General features: G+C 41.0%; 1 protein-coding gene across 1 annotated transcript in view; it reads right to left on the reverse strand.

Moving 5' to 3' along the window:
* CPS1 (carbamoyl-phosphate synthase 1) overlaps positions 1-13,964 on the reverse strand; it is a 119,849-nt gene that overhangs the window by 58,682 nt on the left and 47,203 nt on the right. Inside the window, exons 11-18 of the mRNA XM_076340592.1 lie at positions 12,228-12,305; positions 10,593-10,691; positions 9,798-9,893; positions 5,471-5,660; positions 4,770-4,927; positions 3,862-3,990; positions 1,157-1,301; positions 565-775 (exon numbers count right to left, since the gene is read on the reverse strand). Coding sequence (XP_076196707.1) covers positions 565-775; positions 1,157-1,301; positions 3,862-3,990; positions 4,770-4,927; positions 5,471-5,660; positions 9,798-9,893; positions 10,593-10,691; positions 12,228-12,305 — 1,106 coding nt within the window. The remainder of the gene's footprint in view (positions 1-564; positions 776-1,156; positions 1,302-3,861; positions 3,991-4,769; positions 4,928-5,470; positions 5,661-9,797; positions 9,894-10,592; positions 10,692-12,227; positions 12,306-13,964) is intronic.

A 13,964-nucleotide genomic window follows, 5' to 3' on the forward strand; every position in this document is an offset into this window, starting at 1 on the left:
ATACCATTTGCATCAATTTGACAGACAGCTCATTAATAACTGTGTCCTCTGGGTCCCAGAGATGATTTGCAGGCAACATATGGATACAGTGGATATGCTTTGTAAGGACAGGTATTAGGCTCCCCCCACACACACCTCCTAGGAGTTTTTCCATTTGTAGTAACAGCATCGGCAGGCTGGAATGGACCTGGAGGGCTCACCAACCCCTTCTTCCATCTCCCAGCAGGACCGACTTGCCAAGGGTCAATCCGAGCAGATGCTGACAACTGTTCTTAGAAGCGTCCCATGCAGAAATCTGGACCTTACTGACCTGACCGCTCCAGAGGTCTCCCTAACAGCCAACTGCAGTCTTCCTTGCTGCAAATTAAGCCTGCGCCTCCTTGTCTTAACTGCATGGAGAGCAGATGCAGGAACACTTCTTCCTTGCAGCTGTCACTTACATATTTAAATAATACACTGATCCAAGTCCCTTATCGTAATTCTCTCTTTCTGTTCTTCTCCCCTCAGTTTTTGTTTATTCATTTGTTTGTTTTGTAGTATTTTGGTTTTTTTAAATAATCTTACCCTGTTGCCTTGGAGGCCAAAGCTGAACTTCTTGAGAGTCTGGCATTAACTTCAATGATGTAGTACTCCAGGGAAGTTGGATGCAGAGCAAACTGGATATTACACTCTCCCACAATGCCCAAATGTCGGACAACTTTGATGGCACGATCCCTCAGCATCTGAAATTCCTCATTAGTGAGTGTCTGGCTTGGAGCCACTACAACAGAATCCCCTGTTTGTCACAAGGTAGCAGAGGAGGAAAGTGAGAAGCAGTTCAGCAGCAGTAAATTCTAGCCACACAGGTCACTTTCTTTGCTAACCTATTGCTAGTAATGAAGTTACTACAGACATTCAAACCTGTGGATGCACAGCTGATGAAAAGCACAGATAGTTATAGGCCCAGAGTCAGAGAGGCCAGCCAATCTTACAGAAAACAGGATCATAGGGGTAGGTTTAGCCTAAAAATATCTGTTTCACACCCTAACTGGCTGAAGAGTATTTCTAGAGTCCACTTCATCAATCATGAAACTATGTCAATAACAGCAGGCAGAAGGGCACTGCATAAAAAAATTAATGAGCCATTTCCAGTGAGCCACCCTGTGCCCAAGCCTACCTGTGTGGACTCCCATAGCATCAATGTTTTCCATATTGCAGACAGCAATACAGTTATCAGCAGCATCTCTCACAACTTCATACTCTATCTCCTTCCAGCCAACAACTGACTTTTCCACCAGAATTTGGTTAGTCATTGCAAATGCCTGGGAATATGTTAGGGAAAATGAACAGTAAAAAAAGAAAACCTTATTAGAACATGTTCCATATTTAAGACTTCTGTGACTTATCTCCAGACATCCCAGACCAACACAAAAATTGAAAGATGAAGATAAGTGAAGTTCATAGCACCAATGACAAGCACTTTATAGATCTCTTTTTTAAAAAAAAATTTTGCATTACCTTCATTTGAAAGGCACAGAAAATATTTATGTGATCTGATGGGAAAAAAGGCAGGGCATGTGAGCTTGCAATGGAATATAAATAATCAATAGGAATATAAAAATATCTAAGGCTTCAGTCATGCAACAGACACATACTTTTGTTTATGTATATGGGCAGCCCCACAGACTTCAGTTAGAGAACTCTGCAGAAAGCTAAATGACTAAGTGATGGGGAGCGTGGGTGCCAGCAAACACTACGTAATTAATAGCACTAATAATGCTGCTTATCATTGGCATACTAACCAGAAGCAAGATTCGTGATTTATTCTTAAACTAATCTTGAAAGCACTCCTCAGCACAAGAGACAACAATGAAAAATATCGTTTGTTGGTAAATGAGCATAATCTAAATGAATAAATGGCCTTAATATTAGCAGATAGAAAACATTAATCAATACTCGCTTAAAATCCTAGAAAGTAACAGGCACATTATCAATCCATCCTTTAGCAAAGCTTCTTGTTTTAATGCTGCCCATGAATCAGTCTTCAGTCTGGTCCCCTCTGTAGTTAGCTCAAGCTGTTATTCAAATGTTGCCTTTAGCTCAGTTGCCAAACTCGCACACAAAAAAAAAAAAAAAGAAAAAAAGAAAAAATAGTTTGAAGAGTAGCACTTCACACCCGGCCTAAGCAGGCACTGAATTTGTGGTGATGTAGCGGGAACACCTAACCACACTTGTAAAACAATCTATACTGCTCCTGTGTTACTGTCTATTGCCCTCTCTCACTCAACATGAGCAGACTCAGGAGACATGAACTCAGGGCCAGATTACTTGAACTAGCTGTGCTATGAAATATCCATAGGTGTTCAGTTATCTGAATTATATACAATTCAGAGTCCAGTGTCTGAAAATCCAGTTCACAGAATTACTACGGATCATCTTCATAACTGAAAAGAATGGAGTTTCTGCTGGGCTGTGGAAATGAGCGTCCAAAGTTGAGCTAATTCAATAAGACCCAAATTGTTTTTCACTGTAAATTTTGAAATATTGTTCTCCATTCAAAATGCTGAAGCTCTTTTAGTATAATTTTTGAGAAAATGAAAACATTTACTTAGGAAGTAAAACAGAATCAGACATTTGGTAGGAAAAAAGGAAAGTTTCAGAAACATGAGAAATTTACTAAAAATATGAACTGCCTGACTTCTAAAATTTTACAGATTATAAGATGTTTATAAAGAGCAGCTGTTTTACAGATTTCAGGGAAAAACGGAGATGTTCAAAACCACTTTTTTAAAAAAACACCAAGAAATGCTGATCAAAACCAGGTTTTCCTACTGAAAAATGTTTTGATAGAAACCCTTCAGACAGCTGCACGCCCAGGGTTTCTGGATGAATTTCTGCATTCTCTAAACACAGACCATGCATGAGCTTGGGCAAGCAACATGTTTCCAACCTCAGCCATCGATCCGTAAGATGGCGTTACTGCACGCACTGCCTCCTCCTGCATCTGTCAGTCCCGTCCACTGAGCCTCCCTGCAACAGGCACTGCCTGAGCAGATGTTTGTTGAGCCCTAAGCACGCTGGACCCAAAGTCTTTTTGCATGACAGCAGTGTGGAGGAACACAAAAATGTCATTTTCACATACAGCTCTTAATGGCATCAGCAGTATTTCTTACTAGAGATACATGAAAGATTAAGAGGTTCAGCAAATCAGGAAAAGACAAAACCAAAAATTTTAGAGACCAATTGGTATTTCCTAAAATGCTGCATTTTTTGCCAAGGAAAAAAGCTTTTTTGTTTTCCCCAATTATCTGTTTACTTTTCACAGCAAATTTATAAAAAACAATCCCAGATTTCCTACAGAAAGAGAGCTGTCTCTTCATAGCCAGAGACAGCTGGTGGATGTCAAATTATGAAGTGTCATCCTGTTAAAACTCTACATGAGCTTTTGACCTAGCAAAAATACCGTCTTTAGACAGAAACTCAGCAGAGGCCCAAGCCTCCCAGCTCTTCTATCCCTGACACTACGTTACCACTCAGCATTTTGAATGTTTCAACTTCCTTGAAATCTTCCATGTACCATTTACTCCTGAAAGTAGGTGAATATAGTCCACTATGTTTCTTTTCAGACCAAAATTGCTGAAACACTTGCTCAAATTATGACTTGTTTCTCATAAATTTAACAGATCTGTCATTTAACCATTTTCATTACCCAAGTCAGCAGGAATTATGAAAAGAGGGCATTAGAAGGATGTCAGGATAACATTTTACAGGTAAGATGAGAAGTAGGGTATGTACAATTCCATTGTCCGTGACTATTAGAAGAATATCTAAGAAAATCAGATGTCCAGACTCTATTCCCAGAGCTTGCAACTGCAGACATACCTTCATACCAAGGTCCAGCAAACTTTCCTTATCAGGACATATGCCTGACCCCAGACCACCAAGGGCATAAGCAGAACGTATCATGACTGGGTAGCTAATCTTTTCAGCTGCCTTCAGAGCATCTTCAATCTTAAAGGAGAGGGGAACACATTTCAGAGATATGATAACAATTAAGATGAATAAAGTCTTCAACTCTGGTTACACGGTTAACTGGAAATCCCATCAGTAAGACACTAAGCTGTCTGAAGATAAAATGAAAAGAATAAAAGTCAGGTTTGTAACATTGCTTTGTTCTGCCAAACAGCAGAAAACTGGAACATGGGCTCAAGGAGGTGGCTTCTGTCCTTAGTTATGTGTGGACTTCCTTACTGCCTTTCCATGGACAATGTCCTTACCTGGTCTGCCTTCACAGACTTTAGCATGAAATAACCCCTCTAACAGACATCCTGGCTTACGACCTGTTTGATTTCCTCCAAACTCAAACAGGCCTTCCCACTGAACCAATTTTTTGTTTTCACACTCCCGTCCTCTAGAAGGATTTCAGTACTGCTGATTCTGAGGACCTGAAAACCTAAGTCTAAATGGCTTGTGTAAGATTTTTTTTAAAAAAGTAGCCACCGAAATGTTATAGGTTTTTGTGCTGCAGCACAGAAGTCACCCCAACCTAATTTACTTTTCTCGTCAATGGAAAGCCTAAGCTAATTTACCCAAGTGCTTAATTGCATTTTCACTCATTTTAAATCATGGTGAACCAGCATCAACCACTGTGGAGTGCTGATGAAAGCGTACAAGCTACAGTATCCACAGCTGTATTCAGCTTTCACTCAACAAAACTATAATTTTTTTTTTTTAATAACTCAAATGGGCAACAGTAATAGTAATCGCATCTTCAAAATTGTCTGATTTACCGATTCCACTGCAAAGCTAGGAGCAATCTTTTCATTTAGCTCAGCCAGTTTATCGCAAAAAAGCTTTCTATCCTCTGTAGCCATGATGGATTCAACTGATGTACCTAGGACCTTCACACCATACTCCTGCAGGACTCCTTGCTTGAAGAGTTCCACTCCTGCAGAGCAAACAAAGCCACATGGCAGATGAAGAAGAAAGTATTCAGAAGATATCTGACTAGCTGACAACTTGTCTGGTCTTATCAACAGTTAATTTTATTATTCTTTATCAGTATTAGAACTGTAACATGAAAGTTTCTGTCCTAAAATCTATGAAACCTAGGACTATTATAAGTTACTGCTTGGCCATCATCTGCAACACGGTTGGATACTGTTGCAAGAAGCTAAATGAAGCTAAGTTTTCCTTTTGATCTCTGCCTCAAGGTGGTCTGAATATCCTCAATTCAACTATGATAACTAAGACTTAAGCTGCAAAGCAGGATATATGAATTACTTTTAAGCATCAAAACCAGCAATTAGATGTTATGTTCACAGCTTAAGCAATTACTCACTCCCCCATGGTCAGTATCTCTGCCTGTATCACCTAGTAACCTGAGCAATGTATGAGGCACATGGGTCTTGCATGTCTGCACAAATAGAGTCTGCTGAACACATGGTGAAAACCATGAGTTTGCCCGCCAAGGTGCCTGTATCGTACTCACCACAGTTGAGAGCAGTCTGGCCACCCATGCCCAGAATTAATCCATCAGGACACTCCGCCTTGATGACCTCTGTGACAAACTGTGGAGTGATGGGGAGGAAGTAGACAGCATCAGCCTGCTTTAAGCCAGTCTCATTGGTCTGCACTGAAGCAATATTGGGATTCATGAGGACAATTTTCACGTTTTCTTCCTGAAAAATGAAAATCTGCATTAAAATGAGGCATATTTGGAAAAAGAGCTAACAGCAGCAGCAGCAAGGAGAGATGGGGTTCAACAAGCAATTCACCAACAGCAGAATTTAGAAAGCCTGGTTCCTTATGTACTCTCCCATAAGGGATTTCTGGTATCTTGTACCAGGCTGAGCTAACGCCAGTTCTTTACTTTTGTGCCTCTGCCTGTCTGTGAATCTTGAGGGAATGGAGATTCCCACCTGATTCAGAAATTTGGTGGAAATTGTTTAACACATTTAGGAGTAACATAGGGGAGACAGGAACAAACTCCAGCATAATCATGTCTGTCTTCTATTGGAAGTCAGACTAAAAGTGACAAAGCAAAAAAAATTTAATCAAAACCCAATCTTTTCTTGCCAAGCAGTAGGTCTTTGATCATGGGTATCCAAGTAGTTCTCAGATTTTTGTACTGACTAGTAACAGTACAAGCATACATTTTTTGCTTTGACTTTCCATAAAAATACTTTAATTTTCCTGGTGTTATCACTTGAAAAATCTTGTCCCATAACCTTTTTATTTGATATTGCACATACTAAAAGACAAACTCTGCCGCTATATGCAAGACAAAGGTTAGCCAAAACTTCACACTGTTTTTTCTCTGTCATAGATGAGAAATTAAGATAGAGAGATAATAAAGTTTATCTGTTTCCTGCTATACCAATGGGAGTTTTGCCACTCTTTTGGCTACAGACAGAAATTAACTACAGCTTGCTCAACAGTAGAAAAGTCTGAGTCAGATCAACTCTCCTCACTCTTGAAATACTAGTGCGTAATGAGGAAGCGAACCAAGTTTTGCTAATAATGATGAGACCAGAATGTGGCCAAACTTTAAAAACACGTCAACCACAAGCAGATAAAGAACAATGTATTACTGCTTTGTTGAAAAGGTGGACTGGGAAGTGCAAAGGCTGTAGCCTCATTTTTATGGGAACTCATTCTAATCTCCATCAACTTCTTGCAAGGCAATAAACTTCTATAAACAAACAAACAATTTGCAAACAGTGCTAATTACAGATGCAAAATACATTTTAAGAGAAAGATTTGCTATATGGAAGTTGCGGAGATTGGCTCTCATTAAAAACAGGAACTGTGATCAGAGATTAAAAAAAGAGTTAAATTAACAGGAAGAAGGTTGGCAGACTAAGTCAGCCATTCCTCGAGCAAATGCAATGGAAGCATTGCTGGGACCAGTATAGCAATTTCTATTTTTCCCCCAGTTCACAATAATAATGAAAATGCCATAGGGTTTTTCTGTGTTTGTTTAAAATTTGTGATTACTTTACCCACTGGTTTGGGGGAACAAATATATAGCCCACCTGCAGCAGTGGGATTCTCACTCAAAGCTCTGACTGCTCAGTGAAGGTACTGGATAACATTTCTTCTCCTTCCTTTGATAACTCAAAATACTGCCTTAAAGACTGGCTGTAAATTTCTGCTGACCTTTTTTGCCCATGAAAAGTTGGATTTTCTTTACTGAAGCACACTTTCCTTGGAAATGTGTGGAACAGGAAAGGGAAAGAAGAGATAAAATCCTTATGGAAAAATATTTCAGATTTAGACAAATGACCCCAAACAGGGTAGTTTTCATGGTGGTGCTGAGAAAAAAGGGTGGATCTGTAATCAAAACATTCTTCTCTAATAAATGTATTCAGAAATTCATAGCTATAATTCTGTTGAAATGAATGGGGGAGGGAGAGGTATATCACTTTCCAACAAGCTGGAGTAACTGTACATCTCAGCCCTTTCTTTCCTACTTATCTGGGACAAGGTATCTTAAGGACCAGCAGTGATGAGGAAGATAATTAATGAGAGAATTAATGCTCACTGTGCTAAGAGAGACACATTGTACTGATACCACATCCTCTGGCCCAGCTGTTCAGGATGTTAGATTTTAATCCACTTCCTGTTTGCCCTTACAACCCTTTCCTTCAACTTCTGCCTTTTTCATTTTTTATAAGCACATAGCACTCTGCGCAATGGCCACCCATCCTGATTGGAGATCTTTGTTACAACTTAATTAAAACAGTGAATTAATAATACTCCAGGAGGGCTCCATTCCTCTTTTTGTGTAATATCCACCTGTATTCAGACCAGTTGGGAGAATCCCCACAGCAAGTAATCCAGAAGGTTTTTCAGATGACCACAAGCCAGTCTCTGTTGTTCACAGATGCTTCCAGGTCTTGTTCTTCAGAGGATGTTCCTGCCTTTGATGAACATTCTTGCAAATACAAATTCACTGACTGGGGAAGTCCCAGCTCCACAGGGTTTTACTCTTTAAAAGAGGCACCCATTTAACTGTATAGGACTGAATATTAACAACAGCATCTTCTTATAATGAATCGGCATCCAACAGACTAGGAAGAACAGCAGTACATAGCAGAATGAATCAGAACATCCAGCAGTAAGAATCCATATTGATTATTTATTAAAAAAAAAAAAAAAAAAAGAAAAGAAGAAAGGAGAAGTCTAAGGGGAAAGAAATCTCTCGTCTCCTGTTAATTGTCCCTGTTCTCTCCCACCCATGCTCTGCAGCTTCCCCCTGGCAACCACTGACCAACCGTCTTCTCTTCCACATGCAACTGTAAATCACTCTGCCAGAGGCAAGGTCAGGAAGTGCAAGCACTGCCGCTGGAATGGCTGATTAGCCTGCAGATCAGAGCAGCCGGCTGGTGGCCACAGGAAGGGTAAGGGCACTGTGGGAGGTCAAGCCAGGGAGATTTATCATAAAAAACCCCCCACTTTCTTCCACAAACCAGAGCTGAGTTTGAAGGATGAAAGAGCAAAAAAGAGAGAGAGGTGCCTCCTTTCCAACTCAGGTCATTATCTGCACTCACCAACTCTGGGATCCTCTACTCCTAACTTGTTCTTGTTTTCTTGATGACATGGCCACTTTGAACTAGTAGCCAGCAATAGCAATACAGGACACAAACAAAGCATATACATTACAAGATGTGTTGTAACACTGGGACCAACCCAGAGCAACCCCAGATTATATTTAAGATCACTGTAATTGATATTTTCCTTCCGCAACTCCAGGGTCAGTACAGGAATAGAATGGCCCTGACATCAGAACAGCCTCAGAGCCGCTCACAATCATCTCCTCATCTGAAGGCAGCTGCTACATCTGCTCTGAATCTGTCAGACAGACCTCTACAAGCTATCCTCCTTCTTCATATGAGGTTAGACATGAACTAGGGGGCTCAAGTAACTGCTATATTACCAGTAATAACCCCATCACAGGAATACTGCTATGCTTCTACACCTTCTCCTAGCATGAGCTTTTCCCCTAACACCCTTTCTAGGTGCTTTGCACTCCTGCAGCATGAAACAGACAGAGCGAATTAGACCCCAAAACCCACCACGTGAGAGCACTACACAGGATGCTTCAGCACAAGCACCGTTTTAAATGCATGCATTTCTCAGGCACGTATAGAAGTACACATGCATTTTTGTTTGCTTCAGAATAATACAGCTTTCAAACTTCAGAAAGGGAACATCAGAAACCAGGTAGTAAGTTTACTGGACAAAATTCATCCAAAGGAATGACTTTTCATTCATTCCCTTCAAGATTATGAATCTATTCTGGAAAAAAAACTTGATATATATGAACTTTAAAAAGTTCATCCCATTTAAAATAAATGCCATTCAGAAAAACTGCCTTGATAAGTTCAAAATCTTTTGTGTAACAGTCTTGACAGCAGCCAACCACGCAGCTGTTGTTATTACTTGTCTACCTTGCAGTGTGTTAGCATATCACAAAAGTTTCAATAATTTCAGCTCAGGTGTAGCTGACCATATTCCTCCTCTACATTTCCATTCGATATGACAAGCCTGGAGTGACTAGTCATACATCACAAATAACAAACTGCTTGAAGACTACAATGGAAACCTCGAAAATGTCTCTCTTTGGAAGGTAATTCTGAGTGGTTAACTCACATCACTCAACCAACAAATTCACAAACAAAAAATGTCTAAATTTCCCTATAGTCATTTATTCTCACCAGCTTCCCTGTGATACTACAGTTGGATGATCACAGTTAGCTGCGAGAAGGGAAAGTAAATTACATGAAGTTAGTATTTTCAGAGTATCCTCTCACCTTCATGGCTTTCACAGCCTGGGATCCAGAGTAATCAAATTCCCCTGCCTGACCGATCGACAGACCCCCGGATCCTAGAATGAGAACTTTGGAGACCTAGAAGCGTCAAACAGCATGAAAAAAATCAGTCCCATGGTAGTGGATGTTGAAATGAACAGGGACTGTGCAGCACTAAACACCTTCCTATTACAAAACATAAGTTCTAACAAGAGAAGAAAAGTCACCTCCAAAGCCACTGCAGTTTTACTTCTAAGAATATTTCTACTGGACTTCTCCCATATATCTGGTTAGAGAAACACATGACATGCATAGGGCATACAATAAATGTGTTAATTGTGTCATGTGCTTATAGACAACCATGCCTCATTTTGGCTGCCCACAAAGTCCAGCTGCCTTCTCAGATAGCAAAACTGTATGAAATTCAGCTCACGCTAGGAATTTCAGACTTATTTGCTAAGCAGCAGAGCATCAACATTATGCTGCTGGCACAAAATCTCATGGTGAGATTATCCCAGGGCACCTCATACACTGCTATGAGAGTACCTTTCTTGGGAGAACTACAAAGAAAAATACATGAAACATCAGATCTTGCAACTTTCTTAAAGCAAAGAGAGTTAATAACGCAAGAGAAGCCTGATGACTGTGAGAAAGGCAGCTGACAGGCCTTTTGTAAGGGAAGCCTCCTTTGACTTCCATGGTCAGCTTTTTGTGACATTTTGTACTGTGGGTTCAGTGGGAATTAACAAGCTCCTAGCCTCACTGACAGGCATGAATAATGAGTAGCTGTACACTGACCTCCACTCTGGAAGCTGTCACTCCAGCCTTGGGCAGGACCGAGGAAATGGTAGTGCCTTTCCCTCTCTTAACCAGAGAAATAAATGAATCAAACAGGAACTAGGAAAAATAAGCACATGTATTTAATTGCCAAAGTGGAACTAAATAAATACCAAGCAAAGAAGGAAAAAACAGGCCATTTGTGAGCTCAAGCTGTCAACTCTGCTCTGCTGTCTTCAGAAGGTAGATTTACACCATCAGAGAGGATCATTATTTGAAATTTATTTAACAACTTTGACATATCTGACAAAGCCGCACTCAAGAAAGTGAGGTCATATCAGGAAGAAAACACATATCAATCACGTCTGTACGCTCTGCTTGTATATGGCTGGCAGTGTAATGAATGAGCATGCATGAAAAGCTAAAATACAGAAGACCATACACTTAACTAGCTCAAGGGAACCATCTGGAATGGTGCCTGCTACACAGCTGGGATCTGAACAGGTATATCCAAACATCAGTTGTGCTAAATCAGTATTGTCCTTCCAGAGGATATCCCAGAGCAGCTGTGAAAAAAGTGTTCTCCAGCCAGGCCAGGCAGGGGAGGCAGAATGACCACCGCTGGCATGCAGGCAGCTGCATGCAGTGGGACAGGCTCCCCACCTGACCCCACACTTGCAGAGCTTCTGTCCACACAGCCCCTGAAGGTGGCTGCTGGGAATTACCTATGGAAGGAGTATGGATGGGTCCTGTACGCCTAGCAGGATATGCACTATTGTTATCAAACCCATCCCAGCAGTGGGAGTGCACAGACTTGGAAAAGACACAGCTGAGGGTTGTTTTTAGTTCTTCGAGATTCACTAGTCAATCAGATCGCTAGAAAACTTCTTGATATCAAGAGATTTATTTGCAGGTTTAATCAACATCATCAAATTAAGATTAAAATAAGCACTTCTATGTATTCTTCCATCTTCCTCCCTCAAGAAATGCTAAGTAGTTTATTTATGTTCAGACATGCCTCCTCTGCCTTCCACATCCGCTGTTGCTGCTTAGTCATAATCTGTGACTATGCAACCAGTTGTTACAGAATTTGTGCGAAGTCACAGATGGGGGATTAAAATTTCATTTCATTTAGGAGACCCAGAGTGAAGAAGTGTGAATCCATTTACATAACTCTACAGTAATTATAAAATTTGAAAGTGGAACTAAAATGTATTAGAAAATTAATGATTTTATTACAAAGCATCTGGCTAGTATTTTTTTCTGTTAAAATAAAATCCTCTTCCTTTTGCAGTCACCCCAGGTACAAGAGATTTGAGCCTGATCCTGCAAAGGCTTAAGCACTTCAGTAACTTCCAACTCACAAATAATCCCACCAGGACTCAAAGCATACACATCATACGAATGGAATCATTGATCCAAAGCACACAGAAGTCAATAGATGCCTTGCTGCTGATTGTAATTAGCTGCAGATCAAGCTAAGCACACACAAGCCTATGCATGACTGGGCCCTCTGTTAGGATCCTGACATTTCCAAAACCAAGATTTAGGACCATCACCAACATAAAGACTTGTCACTGTAGCTGATAGATATCTGTACTCCCTAGGTCATCTGAAAGCAAGCCCGGATCCACTCTCATACAATCATACACATACCTCTGTGTCTCTTGGCCCAGGATTTGCATCTGGGTAGAACTGTGCTGTGAAAATCGGTCTGGTCTCATGCATAATTCCCTGCAGGAACAAAAGAATCATCTTAGAAACCTCCTTGCAAGCAGGCAAGAGAACAGAAAGCCAAACCTTTCCCCTGTAAGCACTGAAGGCCAAAGGACTGGGGTGTTTCTAGGGGCTGCCAAATTTACACCCATCTCATTCCCAGTCTTCAAAAGATGTCTTATTTCAGGAGTCATTGAGCCTCTTGATCTTCTGCTAACGCTCCAATGCCTGTATAATCCACTGAGCTGTGGGTGGACGAGAAGCATAGTGGAGACATCACTTCCACTACAACAGCAAACACTGCTAAGTTGTAAGCACTTAACAGAGCAGATAGGCTAGTCTCCCTCCAGAGGTAATCCTGGACCAGGCAGAGAAGAAAAACATACATGGCAAAAAAAGATCACCTTGGACAAGGCTATTATGGAATGAAAAGTTTTACCATCCTGATCTGGTTGGTTCTTTTAGAGGAGAGATGGATTTGGGTCACGCTCTTTACTTCCATAACTCACTTTAAATGCTGACACAGGGCCTTGCACATGATCTCTGCCCTGGGTCATTTTCAGGCCTGTGATGAAATGGGACCACTGCTCTGGACAAGCAATAGCTATGAAGGACCTAAACTGAGTTTGGAGACAGTGCTTGTAGTTTCAGCTGGAGCCAGGAAAACAGACTTCTCATTTGTGTGGCCTGATAGCACTAAGCAGCATGATCCACTGGGAGACTACCCTGTAGCTGTCATTGCTTACAGCCCCCGATTCCAGATGGAAGTAGAGAAGTCCCTCAAGAAGGAACCCAGGAAAAAATAGTTCTGCTTCCCCTAGGAATGGACAAAGGAGTCCCAACAGCTCCTACAGAGCAACAGTGCCATCCAGAGCTGCAGGGTGGGATGCTGGGATAGGACAGGGATGAGAGGTGAGCTACTGACCACAGCTGATCCATTATGGTATGAGTTTCTGCCCTCAGAGTAAAGAATGCCATCAGTCTGTCACATTTTCCCTGAATGCTCATGTTACTTCTAGTTACATAGAAATATCTTTTAAAAATATTCAATCCATGGCTTGTCAGTATTTGGAAACCTGCGTTGGCCCTGTCCAGCTGTGATGGGTCAGGTCAGTCACAAGAAATGTTTTTTTCTCTTTCAAACAGAAGAACGCAACAGACTGCACATGAGAGCCCATCCAAACCTGTTCCTGTTTGTGCATCCCATGCTAAAAAAAAAAAACATTGCTCCTTGTCCCTCTCCATCTATGAAAGTTTAGGCGGCTGATGCTGCTTTGGGGCTCACAGAAATGGTCCTTTAGCTCACATAAAAGAATGTCACGCTTCTAGATCCAAAAGACTCGTGTCCAACCTTATCACCTGCTTTATGCAAAAGCACCATCACACTTGTCTCCAATCTTCAGCTAAAGCAAACATGAAAGGCCTGGGAATGGAAGGGTTCAGTTTGTCAACACAGCTAAAACAAACTCATTTCAAAAATTGAACCTAACAGCTGCAAGTTTTTTGTATTAATTTCTTTTTTGGTAACATTTGTTTCTGTTTAGATATGTCTGTAAGGATAAAGAAAACAGCAACTGAGAAACAACAAACTTACTCTAAAACCATCAGCTGGAAATTACGGCTCCTCGATCCTGCAAAGTATAGCCAGGATATGCCAGAACAGCACTGATCAATCTG

This window comes from Aptenodytes patagonicus, chromosome 6, assembly GCF_965638725.1.
Source record: "Aptenodytes patagonicus chromosome 6, bAptPat1.pri.cur, whole genome shotgun sequence".
In the NCBI taxonomy this organism is placed as follows: Eukaryota; Metazoa; Chordata; class Aves; order Sphenisciformes; family Spheniscidae; genus Aptenodytes; species Aptenodytes patagonicus.